The sequence below is a fragment of the Pteropus medius genome, unplaced genomic scaffold (assembly GCF_902729225.1).
Source record: "Pteropus medius unplaced genomic scaffold, Ma_sr-lr_union100, whole genome shotgun sequence".
Taxonomy (NCBI): Eukaryota; Metazoa; Chordata; class Mammalia; order Chiroptera; family Pteropodidae; genus Pteropus; species Pteropus medius.
In genome coordinates this window covers 20,557,921-20,583,876 of record NW_024352785.1, presented here as the reverse complement: position 1 = coordinate 20,583,876, position 25,956 = coordinate 20,557,921, and the positions used below count along the sequence as shown (strand labels likewise).

The following is a 25,956-nucleotide window of genomic DNA, read 5'->3' as shown; positions in this document are numbered from 1 at the left end:
TCTTGGCCTCTTCTCAGTGATGTTATCTGCTGAGAGTGCAAGGGACAATGATAGGCTTCGAGCTTAAATAATGGAGCAAAAATTGGAATCTGTTGTGAAGAATGATGTTGGAAAAAATTGTAGGGTGAATGGAAAGATTGTCAAGCCACACTGAACACCCAAGTGAGACTGAAAACAAGTGACACAGTACACACAGTTGTTTGTACAATCTGGAGGGAAGATCTGCAGAAAACAAACAGCTGGACTAACCCAATATTGGGATTTGTCATGATGATTATGAAGAATGCCATGCGGGAGGTAAGGAGGGCTCTGGTGGGAGAAGGTTGTATTGAGTGACCATGGAATCTAAGCTAACAGAGAGGAGGGATAGAAACCAACAAGAAAAACAAGGAGAAGCTGAGGAATTAGAAGTAAGGATAAAGCTGCGAAGCAGATTGCAGGCATTTTTCCAGAAATGTTACAGGCAAACTAAGCATAAATTGCATATTTTCTCTGTTTTCCACAAAGAGAATCGTTCCATATTCTGTTCTGCACTTTGCTTTTATTCACTAAACCAGTTTAAAAAGTAGCAATAGAAACTATTGCTTATAGCAGCGGTCTCCAACCTTGCTGGCCCCAGGGACCGGTGTTCCTATAAGAATCTAATGCCTGATGATCTCAGGTGGAGCTGAGGTAGTGATATTAGTGCTGAGGAGTGGCTACAAATACAGATGAAGCTTCACTCGTTTGTCCGCTACTCACCTCCTGCTGTGTGGCCCGGTTCCTAACAGGCCACTGACCAGTACTAGTCCATGGCCCATGGCCCAGGTGTTGGGGACTCCTGCACTAAACAATATATCTTTCCAAGTCTATACATATTGGTCTACTGCTTTCTTTTTACTAGCTGCAGAGTATTTCTTTGCATGTATTTCTCAGGACTTATGACGCTTATTAGTGGACTTTTAGGTTGTTTCCAGCATTAGGATTTACCAGAAATCTGGGATGAACATTGTTATACATAATTCCTTGTGCACTGTTTGCAAATAAATCTGAAGGATGAATTCTGGGACATGGAATTCATGGGTCTAAAAGTTATCAGCTACTGTTGTCAAATTATCTTGCAAAGAGGCCGCACCAATTTCCACTCCCACAAACAGTGGGGGATAATATTCGTTTCCCCACAATCACATCAGCAGTGGATGTTATCAAACTTTTTCATCTTTGCCAGTGTGATAAGTGAAACAAATTCGCCCCACTTTTTAGTTGCATTTCTTAATTATGAGTGAAGTTCATTATTATTCCTACCTTCATTAGTTACTTGTATTTCTTTTTCTGTGAACTAGCTATTTTTATCCTTTTTATCTTGTTTCTGTTGGGTTATCTCTTATTAATATGGGGGGGTTTAGTCATTAAGAGAATTAGCCCTTTATTAAATGTTTTGCAAATATTTTCCTATTTGTCTTTTGTCTTTTTTAATGGAACTTCATGCATTGCAAGATTGTTTTATGAATTCAAACTTATCTTTCCTTTTTCTTTGAATATTTTTTCACTTCTATACTCCAAGATGATTTTTTAAATCCCCATATTCCCTTCCAATATATTTAAGGTTTTGTTGTTAAGTTGAAATCTTAGTTCTGTCTGAAATGCATCTGATCAAAGAAAAAAAAATAGAAGTCCAGCCTCCATTTTTTTTTCAAATGTCTAGCAAGATTTCCTCAACCCTATTGAAGGATCTATTTTTTTCTTTTTGATTTAAAAGGCAAATTTTATCAAGTATTATATTCCTATGTAAAGTTGGCTCTATGTTTGGACTTTTATTCTATTCTGTAACTTGTCTGTACCCTGTGTCAGGACCTGACAAATTGTTTTAATTACTGCAGTTTTATAATATCTTTTATATTTGGAAGAGTTTTTCCACATCACTTACTCTTCTTTCCCACAGTTTAAAAAGGAGACTTTTGAAGAAAAAGTCATCTGAAAACCACAAAAGAAACCAGCCACATTCCAACCTCAAGCTCCTGGCCCTGAGAGATCAGACTATAACCAAGAGAAATAGCATCAGCCAAAAGGAGACAAATTTCAGAGAAGGTGAGCTCTGCAAAAATGAAGCCTTTTTTTTTTCCTAGCAAACAAGATGCTACTGAATAAATTGGGAGCATTGTGAGGGCCTGAGAAGAAGAGGGAAAATAAGAAGGGAAAGAGAAAAGGACAGAGGGGTAGAGGGAGAGAGGAAAAAAAATTATCTGACTAAAGAGAAAAGGGATGAGGATATTGAGTGAAATACAGAAATAGGGAAGGGGGTGCTAGAGGTTGTCATTACCATGGAGAGGAAACAAGAGAAGAGGCAGCAGAGTTTAGTTAACCCATTTCTCATTTGCCCTGAGAATACTGGCTGGTGGCACTTGTGACAGCAGCGTTTACCCCAAGATAACTCAGGGATTACAGTCTTAACCTTACCCCCAAAGTTTGCCACGATATATCTCACTTTTATTATTTTTGCATCGCTCTAGGATATCGATAGTCTTTGGAAACAAATGACATCATTCTACATATACATTGTTTTTGGTAGTTGTATTTCCATTTACAAAATATAGATAATTCTCAATTGCTGAAAAAGTCAAATCCTAGATGTTCTGCTTTTGTGTTGTTCCGTGCTTTGAAATTTACCACATAAAAAAATTATTAAATATTGACCATGATATGCATTTGTTATATTTGGATTAGAGACAAGTTCTGTTTAGAAATAACTCCAAGAACAGTTTTCATATTTTACTTTCACATCGAAAACCAGTCAGATTTGCTTCAGCCTCAAAGAGCATGTTTATGTAAAATTAAATTAACGCTGGCAGCATGCTGTACTTTTTTTTTCTAAACAGGAAATGGGTTAAAAATAAAAAATTTAAAAACCTGTACTGAACACCAAAGGGCCTGGGGGGTCAGGTCTGGCATTGGAGTAAACATTTCACCTCTCTGTTTCTTTATTAATATGGGTAGAATATCAGGCCTGTCTTTAGCAGGACGAAGTAAAATGGCAGAAGTGAACATTGTTGTAGCATTAACTACAGAAATGAAGGTCATAGGAGTTCAAAGTGCTGGTATCAACAGTTTGGGATATTTGACTTATATTACCCAACTTACTCTTAGAAGATTTAATATGAATTTTCAATTGGTATATTTACATGGTTCAAGAGTCAAAATCATATAAAAAGTTAGAGAATTATTGCTTCTACCTCTGCCCACTCCACCCGGCCCATTCCTAATCTACCCCATCTCTAAAGATTTATTAGTTTATTGTATCCCTTTAAGTGTTTATTTACAAATACTAATATTTGTATATTTTCCCTATCTTTTCCTCCTTTCTTATACACAAAAAAGTAGATACCTTGCTTTTTATCATGCATTATGTCCTAGAAAATGTTCCACATCAGTACATAGAAATCTTTCTCATTCTTTTTTTTTAAGCTAGTGTGCATATAACATAATTTAACATCTCCTGTATTGATGGATATTAGAGTTGCTTCTAATCATTTATTACAAACGCTGCAGCAATTAATACCTTGCACCTATGTCATTATTAAATGTGTGCAGGCATATTCGTAAATTGAGAATATTGGGTTAAAACATTAATGCTTCTGCAGTTTTGTAGATATTGCCAAATTCCCCTCAATACAGATTATTTTGCACTTCCATCCACAACATATAACAGTGCCTGTTTCCCCACAGATTAGCCAACAGAATGTGTTGCATGAAATGACATTTTGGTATACTTTTCTCAACTTTTTGGAAATTTTACATTTCTTCTAAGTTGTGAACACATTAATAACTTAATAGTGGTTAAAGTTTGTGTTTGATAACCCCAATATTTGGATCATCACAGCATCTGCGATTGTTTTCCGTCAGTCACGTTTTTTTGCATGTCTAGTAATTTTGCATTGTAAACCAGTATTTGAGAATAAAAGAAGAGGTTCCAGGCCTCCCATGATGGGACAGTCCTTTGTTCCAGAGTGTCTATTCCAGTAAAAAACAAAGCACTGCCCCAATCATGGAAGTTTACCTTTTTTTTTTTTTAATCAATTTTTGCAAGTAAATGTAGACTCCTTTTTGATAGAAAGGAACTTTCAGTAAAATTTTCTTCAATTTTAGTTTTAAATATTGTTCTATTTATTTCCGTTTTCCTCCTCAGGGACTCCAATTATACATACGTCAGATCTCCTTTACATGAGTTTTATAGCTTTTACTTTCACTCTAAACCTTTTATTTCATTTTCTTCACTTTTATTATTCTTAATACTTTATGTCTTACTGTTCTGGTATCTATTCTCCTTGGTGTTTCTTATAATTTTATCTTTATTTCTGACTCTTTCCAGTTCTTTCTTGAATTCTAACAGTTCCTATTTCACATCTCACTGTATTCCGGCCCTCATCTTCTGTTGTCAGGACATTTCTTCTCTAAATTCCTATAATTCTGATTTGTGGGCTTTTCTTTTTCCTACCTGCAATAGCTTCATTAAGTTTTTTATCTTGGAATATTGGATTATAATTTTCCTCTACTTTGTGGCAACACTTTTGTTGTTTTCTTCATATCCAGACTTCTTCTTCCTGTGCTACCCTTGAATTCATATTAGTTTTACTTTTATTTGAATGAGTTTGATATTCCTGGACCAGCTATTTGGAGAAGGATACTGTGAAAAAGGAGTCAGGTAAGTAGAACATTCCCAGTTTCTCAGTGCCAGGGCTTTTTCTTCCATGGTTACATTGAGGGATACTTTCTTTAATATATAGTGTAGCCAGGATTCCTCTGATTCTTATATCCCAATAGTTCAGAAGGGCTTGTACTACCACTTCCTTCCTTCCTGCCATTCTCCCCCAGTCATTGCTGTTGAGATACGTCATCTGCCTTCTGATCACCTCTTTTACAAGTGGTGCTTTCTTAAATCTTTCCCTTTATAGACTCCCATGCACTTTCCGTGCCTTCTCTGCCTCAACACACATGCCCCATGTTTCTTCTCTATCCTGTTCATAGCCATTCCTTCTCAAGGTGGGTCCTTTACAGACATCTGAAGGTTAATATTTGCTAATGATGTTTGGAATTTGCCCCTACTAGAACCCCTGTGTATTTTCTGACTCCTCCCTCTCAACTGTGCCCATCATGCCATTCTTCCAGTTGTGGTTTCCCATACTGGTCCTGCTGGTTTAGGGTGGTTTGGGCCACAATTACATATTTTAGAGTTTGTAGATTTTCTTTATTCTTAGTTTCACTGACAATTATAGTTCCTATGTGAATTTTGGGGGGAGGAAAAGTGAGACAGCTGGAAGTAGGCTGTCACCATATCTTTATAAGAAACTCTCAAAGTATCTTTTGGAGAGAAACATTAAAAACTAAAAATTATACTTAAAACACCTAGTGGCTGTTTTTCAGATATATATGTCTTAGCTCCTCTGCTTGGATGTGAGCCTATGGCAAACAGGAACCTTTGTGTACCCCCATGGTACAGTGCACAAGGTTAAGCTTAATGAACACTGACAGTCCCAATGGAGCCCACTTGACCAGCCACGTCCATCACTTCTCTCCAGAAAGACCTACGTAGTCTATGGCCATCCCACCCTGAATGTGTCCGATCTCGTCTGATCTCGGAAGCTAAGCAGGGTCAGGCCTGGTTAGTACTTGGATGGGAGACCACCTAGGAAGACTAACTGCTGTAGGCATTAAAAAATAAAATAAATAAATAATAGAAAGAAAGAACAAACGAAAGAAAGAAAGAACGAAAGAACGAAAGAAAGAAAATGTACTGCTTAAGTACTAGGGGCTTTTTCCACATATATTCCTTAGAGAGAGGAGTGGAGAGGCACTGTTACTTGGTATTGTTGAGATGAAGGGTCTTGAATCACTGTTCTGGCCCCCCACTGCCCCAAAGCATTTTCACTTCCCAGCTACACCCATCCTACCTGGGAGGCTGAGTGCTCCCCAGTCTGTAACCAGCATAAAGACTGGGGGGGTGGGGCATGTTAGAGGCATACTCAGGAGGCTTCTCACACTAGTAGAAGGATGGAATGCTGAGACATTGACTGGCTAACTTGCCTTATGTTTTTCCCAGAGGCATAGACTCATAAGGCTCAGGTTTCCAGACCTGGGAACTCAAGTTTGGGGACGTTTTCACCTTTAACACCACCTAGCCCTTCCCCCAACACATACTTAAGAAAAGTTTCCTGTACTGAGTCACACTTTTGTATGGGGACATCATTTTTTCTTTTTAATGTGACTAATTCAAACACCTTTTGTTGTGATTACATTCTGTTCAATTTTTGTTTTATGAAAGTTCACTTTAAAATTTTGTTATATTCCTGCCTCCCCTTCCTGCCCTCCAGGCTGGGTTTTTGAGGTATGGATTGATAGGCAGTAGTCCTCCTTTTATTGAAAACACCTGCAAAGAAAGGCAAGAAAATCAATCAATCAGGAAGCTCTGAAGAATTAAAAAAAAAAAAAACCTTAACAAATTTCGAATATGAGCGAAATAGAATAACTTTATAGGGAAGTGAAGTGTTAATTTGACATTTGAGAAGCTCATCAGAAATAGTAGAGACTGGCAGAGAAGGGGGCACCACACACCCACACACATGTACTCACACAGCTTGACAAATGGCAGAGGACAGACTCTTCTGGACTAGATAATTGTCTCTTCCTTCAATAGTGTCTCCTTTTGTATTGAGCTTAGTTCTTCCAAACTTTCCAGATTGTCAAGGTCCGAGATTTCTTGAGTCGCCTCAATTTTATGGGAAATGGGCAACAAACGGCACCTAAAGCAGGCTGTTTCTTGAAAGAGGCAGATGGTACCTAGATAACAGCAAAAATTTGGCACAGGTTAGAATGTTGCACTTCATGCCCAAGAGGTCAAGAACGCCCTCTAATGCAACTCCTTCTAGTCTGTACCTGCCCTAATACTCCTCTCCAACCTAGTGTATTACAGACACAGAGAAGAAACAGAATGCATCAGAAAACCAGGCATGCAAACAGATGGATAAACTCACAGAACCATGGCCAGTGCTAGAGCATCTTAGCAATTGTCTAACCATTAATAGGTGAGAAAACAAGATTTAACAGAGGAAAGTTAAACACAAAACCCAGGCCTCTTGATGCCCAACTCAAGACCTTTGGTAAAGTAAAGAAAGGAAAAAGAGAATTGATGTTTAAAAGAACAAATGGAGATACCTTAAGTGAATTGTAAATGCTGTATTAATGTTAACACTAAGATAAAGGAAAACTACTTTCAGCATTATACTCTCCCACTAAATACTAGATACTCTCTCACTAAAAAAAAATAAAAATAAAAAATAAAAAATTCTAAATAAAATATTTCTTGAAAAACTTATTTGCAGATGCACCATCATGTTAGCATCAGAGTAAGATAGTCTTAGAATATCTTTTCAAACCCATAATGAAAACAGGAATCTAGAGAGTTAATAAGCAAGCATACAATTAGCCTTCACCTTGGAGACATACTCAACCCAGGTGACTCTGGTTTTCTACTGTATTGGTCATTTGGGGCACAAAAAATAGCAGAAAAAGCCTGAGACCTGCTCAAGATGGAGAATTTACTAAGAGTCTGCCATATGAAGCTGGAACTTCAAAGTTACTTGTATTGAACAAGAATTCATAAACATAGGCTAGCTGTTATATGCATCTGCAGCTAAATTCATAATACCTATGTATTTTGTTTGTGATCCTAAGCTAGTTGTGTACTCACACACCAAGCAGAAGCAAATGCAGATCCTTTTTTTGAGGAAACATTTTCAAGACAGGCCTCAAGAATTTCCACCCCCCCCCCACCCAAAAAAATTCCAAGGAAAAAAAATTCACTGCCAAAAAACACAAAAGATACCACAACCAAATGCCTACAGAAACAGCAGCCAGTAGAGTCAAACCTGCAAATAATTTGCTAAACTTATAAGACACAGAATGTAAAATAAGTATGTTAAACATGTATAATGAATGTACATTTAGAAACAATTAAAAATATAAGGAACAAGAAAGTATAAAAAAGACAAAATTTAGAGGAAAATACCATTTCTAGTTATGAAAATAGATTGAAATGAAAATGTAACAGATAGGTTAAATCGCAGGTCAGGCACAGTTAAAAAGCAAATGGATGAAATTGAAGATATGTCTATGTAAGTCATTCAGAATGTAGCCCAGAAAGACAAATGAAGGAAAATATGAAAGAGAAATTAAGGCATGGAAGACAGAGTAAGAAGGTCTATCAGATGTCTTCCTAGAGTTCCACAAAGGAAAAAAAAAAGAAAAGAAAATGAGAAGATAAAGATGCTGAAAGACACTACTCAGATTTAGTTCACAGAACGAATTCTAACACAAATACCCATACTCTGCAAAATACCAAAGAAAGTCTAGAGAAAAGAAAGACCACCTTCAAAAGAATATTTTACAGAGACCCAACTTCTCAACAACAATAGAAGTGGAAAAATAGAATAATAAATATCTTGAATGCTGAAAGGATAACTGTCAAGTTAAAAATGTGTGTTCAACAAAACTAATGAACAAAAAATAAAAGACAATTTCATACAAACAAAATATGAGAGTGTGTCTTTAATTGACCATCATTATAAAGAGTGTATTTTCAAGCAGAAGGATAATGTTCTTAGAAGGTCTAAGAATGTTTGATGAGCAACTAAGTCGATAAATACATAGGAGAGTTTAACAAATATTAAATGTATATAATAATACCAAATGTATAGAATTTTTTAAAACCATGACAAAATTAAAACATTGGACAAAATAGCATATAAGTTGAGTGGCAGTTCTTGTACTATTTATGAAGAGAATAAATATGTTGATTATCTTTCAGCTTTGTTAATAAGCATTTTAAAATGTCAAAGGACAATTACCAAACAAATAAATATACACCATATAACTTCCAAACTAAAGAGATGACAAATTTAAAGAAAATTATATACATAAAATTCAGTCAATTCAAAGCAAGGCAAGAGAGTTAGGGGCAGGGGGAAACAAAAAAGAACTGAAAGCGCAAATTAAGGTGGTAGAAAAAATAAATGTAAATCAACTAAATGCTCTATTTAAAAGACAAAGTTTGTGGGGAAGCAGAAAAAAAATGGCATAGATGATAGAGGCTGTGTTCATTCCTCTGGCGACCAAATCAAAGTTGTGACAGAAACAAGGAGCAAAGAGCAAGGAAAAAATCACCTGAGATATGGATGAACAAGCCATACAACTAGGGAGAAATCTAAGAAATCACCCTGAAACGGCAGAAGGTAGGACAGGGCGAGGACGCGAGGCTGCCCGGCCCAAGCAGCTGAGTGGGACAGAGGCCATAATAGCAGCACGGCAGCTGCTGACGCCTCTTAAAGGGCCATGTCCGCAAGCGGACTTTCATAGTGACGGACCTGCTTGCTCTGAGCTGCAGTGCTGATTCAGCTGGGCATGAGGCACCAGAGAATTACAGTGGAACACTGAGTTGTCGGGGTGAGGGCTGAGGTGCGACTTGCCCTGTACAAAAGTGCCGGCGGTATCCACTGTTCCTCTTTTGAGACCTCCCTCATCCCAGTGTGCAGACTCAGTGCCGCCATAGCCATGACGTCATCAAATTAGATAACAGAGGTCACTCAGCCCAGAGGATTCCCTGAAACCCGCCTCCCCCAACTTGTGGCCCCACCCAAGACACATCCAGATGTGTCCTTGCTTAGTTGGGTGCCCCTTCCTGAGCAGTGTCTAGACTCACACAGGTGGCAGCTGGCCTTGGTTTCTGGTGTGGCCTTTGAGGCAACTATAAGCATAGCTTATAGATGGATTGCTTGCTGAATCTTAACAGGTGGCCCCGGAGGGGCACAGGCTGGGGCTAAATTTGGCCTGCAGCTGAACTCTCAGGACTGTGCCACTGGACACCTACTACACAAATCCACACTAATAAGACTAGGAGACTTAGGAGCTTTGCTCAGTACATAGAAACAGACACAAAAAGGCAGCCAAAATGGGAAGACAAAGAAGCAGAAACCATAAGAGAGAACAGAACAGAAATCCAGAAATAATGGAGTCGAGCAATCTAACAGATGCAGAGTTCAAAACACTGGTTATAAAGATGCTCAATGAACTCATGAGAAGTGTAGATAAATTCAGTGAGAACTTTAACAGAGATAAAAAAAAAAAACATAAAGATGGAAATGGAAATTAGAAAAGGGAACCAGTCAGAAATGAAGAACACAATATCTGAGATGAGAAGTATATTAAATGGAAAAAACAAAGTGAATAAAGAAGAGGATCAAATGACCTATATAGAGGATGGGAAAGCCAAGGACACTCAATCAGAATGGCAAGAAAAAGAAGCCAAGACTATAATAATAATTTAAGGAGTCTATGGGACACTATTAAGGGTAAAAATATCCATGTCATAGGGGATCCTGAAGAGGGAGAGCAATAAGTTGAATATATATTTGAAGAAATAATGATGGAAAACGTCCCTAACCTGGTGAAGACATAAAACGCCAGGAAGCTCAGAGAATTCCCAAAACCAGGAACACAAAGAGGCCCACATCAAGACACATCATAGTTAAAATGCCAAAGGTTAAATACAAAGAGAGAATCTTAAAAGCAGCAAGAGAAAAGCAGTTAGTTACCTACAAGGGAGCACCCATAAGACTGGCAACCGATTTCTCAAAAGAAACTATGCAGGACATAAGGGCTTGACACAAAATATTCAATGTGATGAAGACCAAGGATCTACAACCAAGAATAATTTATCCAGCAAAGCTATCATTTAGAGTTGAAGGACAGATAGAGCTTCCCAGCCAAAAATAAGCTAAAGGAATTTATCACCACCAAGCCAGTATAACAGGAAATGCTGGAGGGACTTCTTTAAGAAGAAAAACCATGTATCTAAAACAAGAATAAAGAATGGAAATAACTACATTCCTATCAATAAGTACCTCAAATGAAAAAGAATTAAGTGCTCCAACCAAAAGACAGAATGACTGAATGGATAAGAAAACAAGAGCCCGATGTATGCTTCCTACAAGAAACTCACTTCAGATTAAAAGACAGACACAGACCAAAAGGAAGGGGATGGAAAAAGATATTGCCTCAATGGACCTAGAGGGTATTGCTCTGAATGAAATGGTTCAGATAGAGAAAGACAAATATCACATGAATTCATATATATGTAGAATCTAAAGAACGAAATCAACAACAAAAACAAAAGTGGAAATAAACTGATAGATACAGAGAATATTTAGAGGGCTACTAGATGGGAGGGAGATTGGGGAACAGAAAAAAAAGGCAAAGGGATTAAGAGGTACAAATGGATAATTGCAGAAGAGACATGAAGATGTACAGTGTAGTATGGGGAAGATGGTTAATAATGTAATAAGTATGTAAGTGGGAAGAGGGTACTAGATTTAGTGGGGTGATCACTTTGCGAGTTACGTGGATCTCTGATCACTATGCTATACAACTGAAACTAGTATATTATTGTATGCCAACTATAAGTGAAAAAAAAAACTCATTGAATTGTACAATGTAAATACAAGCAACTAATTGTCTTATATTTCAATACAGACAAAAAAAGAAAAAAAGAAAAGACAAAGTTTGTAAGACAAGATTTTTAAAAATCCAATCATACGCTATTTATAAGACATGTCCAAAACATGAAGATAGAGAAACGTTTAAAGTAAAAGATTAAAAAATATTAGTAAAAGATTTAAAAAAACAGGCAAATACTAACCTAAATAATACAGAAGTAACAATAGTAATATTAGATAAAAACAGATTTTACAACAAGAATTACTAGAAATAAAACATTACTAGGAATAAAAAGGATTATAGCATAATAAGTTCAATTCACTAGTAAAATATAACAAATGTAAACCAAGATTTAAACATAATAAACAAGCTGATCTAATGTTTATAGGTAAAAGGTTGCATTCAATATGAAACGTGAAAACAGACCTCAAACTAGGCAGTAAGCAAATCTCAATCTGAAAATATTAGGATTATATAGACAACAATCTCTCATCAAATTGAAATTAAGTTAAAATCATTAACACAGAGAAACAATTAAAATTCTATGCTTGGAATTTTAAAACTATACTTTAAAATAATGCATGGATTAAAGAATAAATCATAAGAACTAGAAAATATTTGAAATAGAACAATAACAAAAATTACACATCAAAATGGAAGATCCAAGTAAAGCAATTCTTAGAGGGGAATTAAAGCTTTAAATGCCTACTCAGATCTTGATTTAAGAAGTTGGAAAAGGAATAGCAAAATAAATGGAAAAAAGGACAAAAAAATAAGCAAAATACTAAATAAGAATTCCTGAGAAGAGGAAACACAAATAGCCACTAAACATATGAAAAGATGTTCAACCTGTTTAATAATCAAGAAAGTGCATATTAATAGCGTGAAATACTATTTTACAACAATTAAACTGGCAAAGTTTTAAAAGTCTGATAATTTCAAATGTTGACAAGGAAGTGAAACAACATGAATTCTTTCACCCTGCCAGTAAGAGTGCAAATTCTCACCATCTCTTGGGAAACCTATTTGGCACCATGTAGAAAACTTGAAAATATGCATAATCTGGATCCAGCAAGTCTAGTACGTGGCATCTTGGAGACCCTCTTGCACATGTGCAGAAGGAGACATACACAAGAAAGTTCACAGTGTTGTTGGTAGTAGAAAAAATAAACTGGAAACCATCCAACATCCATTGACAGGAAAATGAATAAACTGTGGATTAGTTATACAATTAAATACTTAAGGTGGTTAATATAAATAAACCTCAGTTCCTTGCATTAACATGGAGGAATTTCAAGGTTATAATGTTGACCAATATAACAAGTTCCAGAAGAATATGTATATATTCTTTTATACGAAGCTTTAAAGCATGCAAATTAAATAATATATTGTTTATGAATATATATGTATAGTAAATATGATTAGCATAAATTTCAGAATAATTGGTTCTGGAGGGGAGAGAAGAGGATGAGATCAGGAAGAGCCACATGGGTAAGTGAGAGAGACTTCAAAGATACTTTTCTACCATATTTCATTAATTTTGACAAACCAATTTTTTTTCACATTTTAATATCTCTGAAATGAGGATATATCTTACAAGCTACAGCATCTTACAAGGTATAGCATCGTAGAATTATACTTGGTATCAATATTTCTTTCTTAGTGGTATAGGAAATAAGAGTATAACTTACAAACTATGGATTCAATGAAATATGGCTAGTTCTTATAGTATATGGTGGAAATATGTGTGTGGTTTATTTTTATTACTTATATCTTACAGATATAAGTATTCTTTATTATATATATTTATTGTATAGTAAAATCGAGTTAAAATAGATTATAATCATGAGTCAGGTTAACATAGCAAGAAGATTTAGGAGTAGGGACAAAATTAGATGCAATTAAGAACTTAGATGGTGATGGTATATAAAGGGGGTAGGGTGAGGAATAAGATCACAGATTTCAGGATAAAGATAGAGATAGGAATAGAAAGCCTTAGGAGGGAGGATGGTATAAGGAAGAGTATGAAAATTTGGAAGAGTATGGTTCCCAAGTCAAGAAGGATAAGAATGGGAAGGATAACACAGGGGATAGGGTCAAGCTCTAGAGCAGTGCTGTCCAGGAGAACTTTCTGCAAAGGTGGAAATTTCTCTATCTGTACTGTCCAATATGGTAGCCACTAAATGCCTAGTAATGTGGTTACTGAACATTTGGAATGTGTCTCTTGTGACTGAGGCACTGAATTTTTTACCTCATTTCATTTTAATTAATTAAAGTTAGCCACATGTAGCTAGCAACTGCAGTTTTGAAAAGCACAGCTCTAGAGCATCCACAGCTCCTGAATCTAGACAGAGGCCAGGGAGAGGGGCACAAGCCCCTGGACACTCACCAGCCACTATGAACAGAAGGGTGCCTAAGCCCAGGATGTAGTAAGGCCACTGCACGGAGAACTGGGGGGGACTGGGCTTCATCCTCAGACTCTGGATCTCCAGGGCATGCAGCAACAAGGCCAGGAAAGCACAGGCCCCTGCAGGGTCACAGAGAGGCACCCTTGCTCTCCTCCATGGTTCCTCTTTCACTCTAGCCCTCCTCAGACTTAAACAGACAGAGCCATGTAGCCTATAACCTGTATGGCTCCTGCATGAGGGTTCCTTTCTACTCAGAGCCAGTAAGTTCCATCCCAAATACCTGTCCCACCCTCTTTCCCAACTCATCTCAAAGCCCATGTGCCTCACCTCCCAGGGGCCCCTAAACCAGAAATCCCTTTCCTACGTATCCTCTGTGCCTGTGACCTCAGCTGACTCAGGCTGGGTCCTCTGGGTGTGATGCTTTGGATGAAACTGAACCTGATTTTCCCACTGTGAGCCATCTATCTCCTCCATCTCATAGGAGCCTCCCAGGAGACAGCCTCAGTCAGCGTTTTAAGGTCAAAGGTTCCAAAAGGCAGAAATGATCTCTTTTATTCATTCATCCAAGAAATATTTATATTTCACTTTCATCCAAGAAATATTTATATTTCACTTATATCATATATTTCATTACATTAGAATTCTATGCCAGATTCTATGACAGTCGCTGGGATAATTATGGTAAAAAGGCACCCAGACAAATGACTCCAAGCCTAGGTGGTAAGAGCTGTGCTAGCTGGAAGTGCAGAGTGCCGAAAAGCCCCAAAGGAAAGGAGTTATAAAGTATCCATCCTCACACTGGGCTTGAGAGTGGGATACTAGAGAAGGCAACAGAGGAGACACCTTAAAATCCTCTCTGTCCTGATATCACAGATACCAGCCCCCACCCCTGTCTTTGGACCCTCCCCAAGGTGGAGGCCTGCCTGAGGACAAGGCCTGCCTGCCCGTTTCACACCTGTGAGGAAGCTGATGAAGGCTGACACAAAATTGTGCTTCCGGGTCCTCGGAAAGAGCTGAGACGCAAAGGACACCATCATGAGGGTGGTGAGGAAAGACAAGACGACTGCAGAGAGCAGGAAAACTCGGCCGAGGATGATGTAAACTGCAGGGGAGGGAGAGCAGGCTGGCGCTGGGCACCCTGACCCCAAAGGGCAGAGCCCACAGAGCCTGGGCACGGTCCCTGGAGCTCTGCCACCCTCAGGTCCCAACATGTGGCCTGGGACCAAGTTTCTGGTCCTTCCACTTTGTTCCCAGGAATACTCTGGGCCCATTAAGTTCCCCATGACATGGAAGTATACCAAAAAAAAAAAAAGATGGACAAATGATGGTTTTAATAAAAAACATAAAATAAAACCCTCATGATAAAATTTGTTACATATGGAAATGTGAAGAATCACATCCGTATTGGTCACACTGAAATGAGTCACAGATGGTAAATCAGAACTTTGTGAGGTCAAGATGTTCTGAACTCTGTGGGGAACCCCTATTTAATTATCCTGGTTAATAGAATTAATGAAACAGACCAAAATAGCAGAGTCAGAGTCTTGAGAACATGGTGATTTATTCTCCTACTATTGGCATGATTCAAACCCATTTAAAATGAGTTTGTATACACTCCTGAGCATGCAGAGTGAGGCAGCTGGAGGTGGAACAAAGAGACAAAAGTGTTGCAGATTCAGAATTCTAGAATCGACCCTTGGGTTAAACCAGTGCTTTTCAACTAGAGGCAATTTTGCCCCTCACAGGGGATATTTGACAATGTCGAGAGGTCATTTTGGATGTCACAACTAAGAGGCGAGGGTTCTTCTGGTATCTAGTGGGTAGAAGAGAGCAGGGGTGCTACTAACCATCCTGAAAGAAACAGGAGAGACCCCACAACAAAGATTCTCCAACCCAATGTCAGTAGTGCTAAAGTTGAGGAACCCTGAATCAAAAAGCTCACACAGTCTGGCCCATCTTTCCCAAAGTGGCTCCTCTCACCTGTTACCAGGAAATAGCCCCTGGGTCTCCCAGGGTCACTTCTTTTCCAAGACAGACACCATCACAAACTTCCCAAATTCCTTATAAAACATGGTCTCAAGTACCTCCTTGAAAATGTGGTACCCAGGTCTGAGCACATTATCTGCAGAGCTGCCGCCCAGATTTGGACAGGTGTGTGGCCAAGGGGACAAGTGGAGGCTGAAATCCTGCCTGCACTCTAACCGAGCTGCTCCCCCAGCTAGGAGTCATGCCCACCCAGAAGGGTGCTATCTGGATGGGCTAATGGAGGCCAAAAAGTGGAGGAGCCTCACAGAGTAGGGCAGGCTCTTCGCCCTCATCACAGATAGAGCTGCTGCTTCCCCAGAAATAAACTTTGTTGCTGACACATTTGCTCCTGACTCTAGTGGTCAGCCTGACATCATTAACCCCTTCCCAGCCACCTACTTTCCTCTAACACCAAGAGAGTGGAGACTCAGAAAAATGCCCTTATGAGCGTATTAAATTCTGTTCTCTCTGCCCGCAGCCAGTCCTCTGTCACTTCCATTCCCAACACTAGCCCCATTTTCCTCTCCCCAGTCCCCACCTCTGTCCCTCCTTACTGGATAAGGGTCGAGGCTTCCAGCATTTGATATGAAAGCAGTTCTCAAACAGGCCACTGAAAAACACTTCACGGGACTCTTCATTCACAAGGCGTACCCAGAAAGGGAAGATGGCGACTAGGACTATGAGCAAATAACCCAAGGCGGTCAAGGCCGGGGCTATAGCCCATGTGTAGCCCTTCATGTCATCGTCCTCTAAAGTCAGCATCACCTGTGTAAGGGAAATGTGAGGGTGAGAAGTGGGATACCTACTCAAAATTCTCACGTGGCACAAGATAATGCCTGTGAAAATGCTAGCACACACATGAGGTTCAGTAAATGCTGATTTCTTTGCCTTGATAAACGATAGCCTTACAGACCTCTTCAGCTGACCTAAAAAACACATAAACCATTTTCTGTGCGATCTAACTCTCTGTGTGATCCTGGTCACATGGGGTCCATTCTCTGAGCCCATATCTCCACCTCTTTAAAATGAAGAGGTTGGACTAGGCCATCTCCAACCTCTTCCAGTTCTACAGTTCTAACCATTCAATTCTATTAATACCCACCCACTGACCACAGAAGAATCCCTTCATCACCTTCTTTCACAGCTATTTGCCTTTTGAGATTTCAGAATGAGGACCAGGGAAAGATAATAAGACTAGGGTCTGAGTATCCTTACTCAGTGACTGGCCTTCTTGCCTCAGGATCTGGGGTTTAGATTAGGAGGGGTCCACCTGGCCGGGAGGAGCCCTCCACTAAAAAATGAGCAGATCGTATGCACACAGTAAGTTTTACAAATAGTTTTTAGAGTTTCATAGACCCTCCTGAAGCCCTGGGTACCCTCTAGGCCTAGAGGTCAAGGCCCTCAGTTAAGGATCCCTCATATCTTCTCCTTTACCACCATCTGTCATGAAAGACGCCTTCTTTTGAATGAGCCCCTGTGATGTAGAAGAGCTGGCTGGACTTGCCTGTAGAAGCCCTCGACTGTCGTCCCATCTCTATCGTTTGCTAGCTGTATAACTTTGGGGAACTTGCTAAGACTCTCAGGAGCTTGGGTCTACCATTTGGAAAGGGAGGATATAATGCCTGCCCCGTGAGGTCACTTGGAGGATCAAATGAAATACTGCATACTGAAGGGTCAAGCACAGTGCTGGGACTCAAGTGCTTGATTAAAGTTGGCGGCCTTTAGGGGACAGACTTCTCCTAAGTGGGCTGGTGGCCATTTACAACCTAAAGGCAAATTTATTCATCTAGTCTGCTTTCTTTTCTGCCTTTGCCGAGCCTGGCAGCCCTGAGAAATGAGTTTTCCCAAGATGGAGAGGATCAAATGGGGGAAGGAAAGGAGTTGGGTAGGAGTCTGGGGTGCTGCAGGTAGGGCAGGCTTGGTCAGGAGGTGTCCAGATGGCACTGTGATGACCCTGGCCACCTGGTGGTACAGAAGGGAAACATCAGGAGGTGAGAAAGAGACATGACAAGGGAGGTGAGGGCACCCCAAGACAATAACCCTTCTTTCTAAGTCAAGCCCACAGTCAGGCCTGGAGACTCCTGAATAAGCAGGGTTGTACTTGGCAGCACCAAGGATTCAAGCTGTGCATGGTAAGTGCAGAAGACAGGGCCCTCGGAGGGAAGTAGCTGCTCTCTCCTCTCTACACCCTGTGCAAACACCCTTGCTCATGTCCAGGGATTGAGGCCTCTCCACTGTTTTGATGCAGAACCCCCTCACTGCTGGGGGCAAGGAGTATCTTTGAGGCCTTGAGTACTGATCGCTATAGCAGAACAAGCCTAATGGCAGAAGGCGGAGGTATGGGTACCCTCCTACACCGCCCATCCAACTATGCTGTTTATAAATGGGTAGAACACTGCTGCTCTTTGAACGTTGTCAGAGTGCTTTGGAAATGTTCTAATGTGCTTTCTCCTCCTTTCTGTCATTCACCAGATTCTCTTCTTTCAACCTGAAAAATTTGATCCTCCCTGCTCTCCAAAGCTCCTGTTTCAGTCTCCCTTCCATGACTGCAGGCCTGCTGATGATTCACCTGAACTTCAGGGCCTCAGTTTCCTTCACTTTAAAATGATGAAGTCTGTGGGACCAGAGACTGTAGAGTCCCAGCTCTAAAACTTTCTATATAGTAATCATGGTTACACCTTGACCCCATCCTGTGGTTGGGATGGAATACCCCAGACATTTTTATTTGATGGCCTGTGCCCCATTCTGTCCACCACCACCACCCGCCTCCCACACACATACACACAACCTCAACTTGTCTAAAACTGACCTGAGTGTTGTCCCTGTTTCAGTCATTCTCTCCATCACCCAAACTCTAGCCTGGAGCTCATGCTGGCTTCTCCCTTTCTCTCATGCTTCCAACTCAAGAGCCTTCCTCATCTTCTTAGTTTTCCTTTCACAGAGTTCCCTAACCACCCATCCTTTCTGCCCCAACACCTGCCTTGTCTCCCTCTAGTCCTGGAAAATCACAGTCAACCCCAAGCATCTGTAGCCTCCATGCCTGGGTTCCTTCCTTGGGGGTGCCCTCTCTGCTCTTACAGATGTTTTAAGTCCGACTTCTCCTGCAAAACTCAGCTTGGTCCTGGTCCACTCTGTGTAGACCTCCCAGCCACCAGCCATTATCCATTCCCTGCACAAAAATTAACTGTGCACTTACTGGACGTCCCATGCCCAGCTTAGGCCAACGGGGGCCGATTCAGGTATGAAAAAGACAGGAATTCACAGGCTCTTGATAACTACAGGGAAGAGAGACAAATAAACACCTTACATGATACAGTGCTTTCTTCTCCACAGATTGGGGTCACTGTGGGGCCCAGCATACCCCACAGTATTACCTCCTGTCTGCACCCCACCCCCACCCACCATCCTCCACCCCCCACCCTGCTCTCCAGTGAGAAGGACCTTGTTCAGCCTTTCTCCAGGGATAGGGCAGGGTCCTGCATGGAAACAGCCTTTTGTGCTGGGACTGGATGACTATGCCCCAGGGATATGCAGTTTGGGGGATGCACTGATACAGGCTGGACTGAAAGGACCACAGACATTTCAATATAAAAGGGGATTTGTAGATCCCTTAGATGAAAATAGAGAGCCACTGGTTCAGGATCCCACAGTGAATCTGTGCAAATCAGGGACCAAAAAGTCACATGGCTGGCCCCCTACCTCACCAGCCACCACTGGCCAGCAGTTCAGTTCAGTGATTCCCAAATGTGGAATTCTGTGGAACCGTAAATTTTTTCTAATAGATATGTTCATGTGAATGTGTGAGAAAGAGAGAGATAATGAAGGAATATAGTCTAGCCTTTTTTTTTTTTTTTTTTTTTGCTAAGGGCATTCAAAACAAAAAAACTGTCATCTACTATCATTGACTGCTTCAATTATTATTTAAAAAGGACCTACAACACTGGAAAGTAGAAGAGCTGCATACTCCTCTGTGGGGTCTGGGCCGGCATCTGGGAACCACCGGCTCAGGGGAGGGTCCTCAATCGGGTTCCTCTGGGAGAGTCACCCTGCAGCAGCAGCCTGAGGGCAGCCCTGTCACCTCCACAGGACCTGTGCACCCCCCTAGGAACTGTACTGGGGGATGAAAGAGGTGAGCAACATAAAGTACGCCTGGGTTGGAATGGGGACGAGACCGTGAGGGAACTATTCTGGGCTGCGGGCAGGAGCACTATTTCTTCCCAGGGACAACCTTCTTCTGCCCATCCCTTCTGTGGTCCCAAAGAGTGACATTTTCCAGACCCAAAGAAGGGCCCGGACCTGGCTATCCGCCCTCAGGCCACGCCCCGTGGATCCCAACAGGCCCTCGGGTTTTGTTTGGCCCAGGAGTGGCGGGTTGGGGTGTGGGCTTCTCCACACTATCCCCCTTCCGACCCGTGGAGCCACCTCCGCTTGCCCTCTACTGGTCTCCCCTCCCTCCGCCGGGGCACTGTCCAGGTCTCCAGGTCTCCTGGGCAGGGTTTCTCTCCTGGCGGCCCCATGGCTGCGGGGCGAGCCCTCTGTCCCTCGTCCTTCCCTTTGGCCGGCGAGGTTCGGGCTTCCGTTGGTACCGGAGGCCCTGCGCGGGCTGCTTGGTCTCTGGGCAGTCCCTGAGCCCTAGGGCCCCGCGGAGGAGGGCAGGGCTCACCCCTCGGGGACGGCCGCCCCCGCCGCTCACCTGGTATCTGGCTGGGGGAACCTGGCCTCTGGGGCTGGTGCGTAGGGACCTCGCTCTCCGGTGCGCAGAACCGAGTCGGAATTGGAGCAATCTAGAGTTGGCAGGATCTGAATCGGAATTCGAGCTCTGCCATTACCAGCAGGGTGACCTTAAGTAAGTCACTTCTCTTTCCTGGGTGTCAGTTTTCTCATCTGTGAAAGGGGAATAATAATAGTAACTCCTCCTGTTGGATGGCAGAAAGGATCCAATGAGAAGTGGCTTGAAAAAACGTCACAATCAACCCCACACAGAGAGAGCGGTGCACAAACAGCAGCTTCCACACGGAGCCTGAGAGAAGCTGAGTTTCCTGACCCTTCAGTTCACTCCGCTTCCCCAAGACCCTCGCTTCCAGCCTTTCCCAACCCCCACCCCCGCGCTCTTGTCTCGCGCATGCGCTCTGATCTCCTTCGGGCCTCCCTGCCCCTCACGTTCATTGCCCTTCTCTGCCCTCCCGGAATAAGGCTATCTGCACCTCATAGCACCGGGGCAGGTTTTAAACTTTTACAAGAGAGGGCACTCAATGGAGGCAGGGATAGCTTCCAGCCCAGGTGATCCGGGCGGGGAGCTTGTTTTAGTGGCAATAGCAGCCACACTTGGAGCCAGTTAAATCAGCCTTTCTTGCTCTGAGTCTGCACTCACCAGGAAAATACGTTTAAAATTCGTATTCAAAGGCAACAGGAAGGGATGAGAGTGTATGGACCTCTAATTTATTGAGTCATTTATCATGTGAAAGGCACATGACAGGCCTTGTGCTATTCATATTCTGTCATAAGATTCAGAACCCAATTTGTAAGCCTTCAGGCAAGAGAGCGCCTTTATTGGTTTAGCTGGTGCAGGGCAAAAGTACAGCTAGCGAAGACTGGAGCCAGGTCAGGAAGACCCCTAGACAACTCTTCTCTGCCCTGATCTCAGAAAGATAGCTTTGATCACCTCCACCTAATAGGCTTTCATTCTCCAGGTAGCAAAGGAAATAGTCACCCTCCAGACTCACATCCTCACATTCAGCAACCCTAGAGGAAAAAGAAGCTATTCCTCTCCCTATTCCCACCCTACTTGGTTCAAAATTTACCAAGGAAGCATTCAGATTGGCTCAGTTTGGGTCACATGCTCATTCCACTCTGGCCAGAGTTTAGTCGGCTGTGCCTCAGTGGCCAGGCAGATAGGGTCATCTAAATCTCCAGCAATTTGAACCACTTATTTGGAGCAAGGTAGAGAGAACTTTCTTAAAGGAAGAGGGATAGTGTTCTCAGAAGGAGAGAGAAATGATGGCAGACCATGATAGCATTTTCATATACACTCTTATCCATTACTTTTAAATGTCATTACATAGCAAATCCAAAAATGACAGGCATTATTATCCCCACATTGCAGATTAAGAAATTGAGTCTCAGGTTAAGAATTTGCCCAAACAATCATGGATGGTTGCTAAAAGATGATGATCACTAAAAATATTAGACTATAGAGGAATAGATTCTTTGCATGGTGCTGATCATCCTTGCAAATTTACTAATTGCGAAAGGAAGACATATCTTTACATAGGAGAGATCTTAAATAGTGAACAAAGCACTACTTTGGGTGGAATAATCTGACACCACGTGGCTCTGGAGGTTATACAATATGGAGACTCACCTGTGAGATATTCTTGCCAAAAATGTTTAATCAATCCTCTAAACCTCATTTCAGATTAGAGGAAATACAAAAGTTGAGGAGGTGGTTAAACACCACCACAAGAAAACAGAAAGCAGTTTTGTGGAAAATTCTAAAGGGTAACTTTTTTGACTGTTTTTGACTCCTCCAAAAGTATCATTAAAAAAACAAAAGGTGGAGGAACTGTTATAGATGAAAAGAAAGACATAAAGCCAAATGCAGTATGTGACCTTAGATTTTATTCTGATTTGAAATAAAATAGCTTTCTTGGGGCAATTGGGAAAAATCTAAGTATGGACTATATTTTAGATTAGTTATGGAATTACATTCTTTTTCTTAGGTATGTTAATAGTATTGTGATTATGTAGAATAACCTTACCCTTAAGAGAAGCATACCTTAGTATCTCAGAGTAAAGATTATATCCAAATTTACTTTCAAATGATTCAGAAAAAAAGTATATAGATAAAAAGCAAATATGGAAAAATGTTAAAAATTGTTCATCTAAGTGGAGGCTATATAAGGTGTTATCATACTATTCTTTCACCTTTTCTGTATATTGAAATCTTTCAGATAAAAAGCTGGAAAAAGAGAACTATATAAGAACACACACACACACAGTCTACAGCCATGCTACCCTGAACAAGCCCAATCCCATCTGATCTCAGAAGCTAAGCAAGGTCGGGCCTGCTTAGTACTTGGATGGGAGACCACCTAGGAAGACTAGGTGCTGTAGGCGTAAAAAAATAAAAAATAAGGGATTGTAACTTTACAAGGTCCTTGCAATGTGAGGTCAACCAAGGGTTGCCTTGCCTAAAAAAAAAAAGAGAAAAAAAAAAGAAGAAGAACACACACACAAAGCCGGAACCTAAATTCAGGTTTATCATTCAGCCACTCAATATGAGTGCTTTCTCTAATGACAGATAGTGTTTGGTGCATACAGTCCCTGCCCTCCTAGAGCTTGCCATCTAGCACAGAAGAGAGGCAAGTGACTAAATCATTTTTTGAAAAGTGTGATCAGTGCATGAAGGAAGTATAGCATGCTATGGGAATTGCAGAGCAAGAACACTTCAGTCCAAGGGAAGACCTGCCAAGGAGGCATCATTTAGATGGAATCTTATCCCCAAAAGAGGACTGCATTGTTCAGGTTTTCACCTGCTCTACGGGCAAGAAATACTGTACATCACATGTGTGTGCACCCACACACAGAACAAGTCTTACTTACCTTTGTTACATGCAATGCACATGGATGTTTTCTATTCCATTCTAGTCCTGCCTGCTTTTTTCTTTTACACTTAGCGCTGGTTGCAATTCGTTACAATAAATTAATTTTATGACCCACTATTGGCTTTTAACCTATAGTCGAAAAATACTGTGTTCATGGACCCAAGCAATTTCAAAATGACTGGGAGGAGTGGCCACAAGAAAGCTGGAAGTCAGTGGTCAGTGGTCAGAGCTGAGATGTGAAGGGTCTTATCAGATTTCATCCTGAGGGCCATGAGGGTCCTTTGAAGGGATTAAAGCTGTCACATTTGAGCACCAGTGCTAAAATTCATCTCCCTCTTCCTATCTCCCCTTTGCCCAAAGACTTCTACCTCTTTAGCCAGTGCATAGAAATGCCTTTCTCCCAGGGGCGTGCAAGGCTATGTATAAGGCATGGCTAAGGACTGCCAGGCCAGCCCCTCCTAGGAGTGGAAATTTTAGATTGTGTGCACAAGTTTAGGTTATAGCCTCCTCTGGAAGCATTTTCATATTTTCCCAGGTCTAGGATAGAGGGACAGGCAAGGGAAGAGGGGATTGCCTTCTGGAAAAGGGAGCTGGGGCTGGAGTCTCTAGAGTTCTGACTTCCCTCAGGCTCTGTGCTTCCTTGGTTCAGAGCACCAAAGTTGCCCTTGATCCTTGATTCTTGAGCCCCAAGTTGCCCAAACTGTAGTTATACTGTGTAACAGAATTGGGAAACGAGCAGACCCCTGCCCCTGTGAATCTCAGCTTACTGCCATTGGGGAATCCACCCAATACTTGGCTTCACCCCCATGCAATAGCCCCCTCCCACTGCTCCTTCCTTCTAGCCAGGACACCCTCTCATTTCACATAGGCCCCTGATGCTCTCTACACTCCAAGTCCTGCCCTCTTAGTAGCTCTCAACGACCAAGCCAGCAGATCTTATGTAGTCTCTGTCCTCTCAGCACCTATGAAATGTTGATATCCTCTATCGTATAGATTCCCAACCTTGGTTGCACATTACCTGAGGACTTACAAAATCCCAATATCCAGGCCATACCCCACAGCAAATACATAGAACCTCTTGAGACCGGGACTGAGGTATCTGTACTTTGAAAGCTCCCCAGGCGATTCCAGTATACAACCTAAGTTGAGAATTCCTGCTCTATTGTGTCTTCTTGCAGCTAGGTGCCATGAGGAAGCAGGGGAATGGGGTCACTATGGGTTCTGGTGACTAAACGTCCTGGTTTGTGCAGGACAGAGCATTTTCAGGATGTGGGACTTTCAATGCTATGACTGAGAAAGTTCTGGCAAATTGTAATAAGTTAGTTGCCCCCGTGTTCACCTGATTGAGCTTTAAGAGCCTGGTGAACTAGTCTGTTCACTAGTGATACTTGTCCCCAAAGAATCAGAGCCCTGCTGCTAGCAAACTTTTTTCTCCCCTTTCCTGGCCTCCACAAACACCTCTGTCCTTGGATCCTGGCATGCAACCCTGCACATTCACCTTGTCCTGGGTGTCATTCCCTGCTATGCTTTCTGTCCATTAGAATCCTGCCCAGCCTTCACAGCCAATTCTTCAAGCCCTGTCTCATCCCCAAAGCTTCTCAGACCCCACAGAAGGGCCTTTTCTATGGTGTAAGAGGGTGGAGAGGAACTCAAGGAGGGTCACATGCCAAGCAGAATATGTGGGCCCAGTAGCTCAGAGTTCAAATCTGACCTCAGAGAGTGTAAGTTCGTACTCAGGACATCCAGATAGCAAGGTGGTCCTTAGAGCCAGGTGACCCTTATTTAATGTCAATAACCACCTATAGGAACGACAGAGGAAGGAAGGTGGAAGAGTGCAGAGAAGAGAGTTGAAACAAATAAGAAGACCTTGGTTTCCAGTAAACAGATGCATTCTGCAGCCATCCACTGAACACCTACAGTGTGCACAGCACCAGACCAGGCATGGAGACTACAGGAGGCATCTTTCAATTCAACTGTCCACAACGTAAATATAATTTTCACCGATGATTTTTAGATAACGACTAATCCAGACTAAGTGGAAGAATATCTGATGTTTTTTTTAGCTCAAAAATAAGCATTTACAACAAATCTAACAATGTACTACCTAGTTGAGGTACTCTGAGAACTTCTTCTAATGATTAAAATATTCATGGTAAATGGGTGCTCAAAGTTTTTTTGTTTATGTAATTATTAAGTATCACACTATTCAACTGCTTTGCAAACTTCTTCCTCAACAATTACGTGGTAGTGAAGCTCTACCTTAAGCTATGGTAGAATTTTTGTTATAAAGGAGTTTGAACAGTAGCTTTTTCTGATAGGAAATCTTGAAACTTATTATTTTCTTTTTAAGTCACTAGGATTCAATCAGAGCAGAGCCAGGATGGACACACACACACACA

At 41.4% G+C, this 25,956-nt stretch overlaps 1 protein-coding gene and 2 pseudogenes across 2 annotated transcripts in view; 2 read left to right on the top strand and 1 right to left on the bottom strand.

The window, feature by feature from the left end:
• The first annotated feature begins 5,565 nt into the window (after positions 1 to 5,565).
• Positions 5,566 to 5,684, top strand: LOC120590976 (uncharacterized; annotated as a pseudogene).
• A 517-nt stretch (positions 5,685 to 6,201) lies between these two features.
• The window catches only part of TMEM225B (transmembrane protein 225B), a 45,614-nt gene continuing 25,859 nt past the window's right edge, over positions 6,202 to 25,956 (bottom strand). For both annotated transcript variants that reach the window (XM_039848667.1, XM_039848666.1), the window contains exons 2-8: positions 20,647 to 20,837; positions 19,150 to 19,228; positions 16,508 to 16,718; positions 14,884 to 15,030; positions 13,910 to 14,047; positions 6,604 to 6,810; positions 6,202 to 6,400 (exon numbers count right to left, since the gene is read on the bottom strand). In XM_039848667.1, the coding sequence (XP_039704601.1) occupies positions 6,641 to 6,810; positions 13,910 to 14,047; positions 14,884 to 15,030; positions 16,508 to 16,718; positions 19,150 to 19,161 (678 nt within the window). In that variant the 5' untranslated portion in view covers positions 19,162 to 19,228; positions 20,647 to 20,837 and the 3' untranslated portion in view covers positions 6,202 to 6,400; positions 6,604 to 6,640. The remainder of the gene's footprint in view (positions 6,401 to 6,603; positions 6,811 to 13,909; positions 14,048 to 14,883; positions 15,031 to 16,507; positions 16,719 to 19,149; positions 19,229 to 20,646; positions 20,838 to 25,956) is intronic.
• Positions 22,951 to 23,069, top strand: LOC120590975 (uncharacterized; annotated as a pseudogene).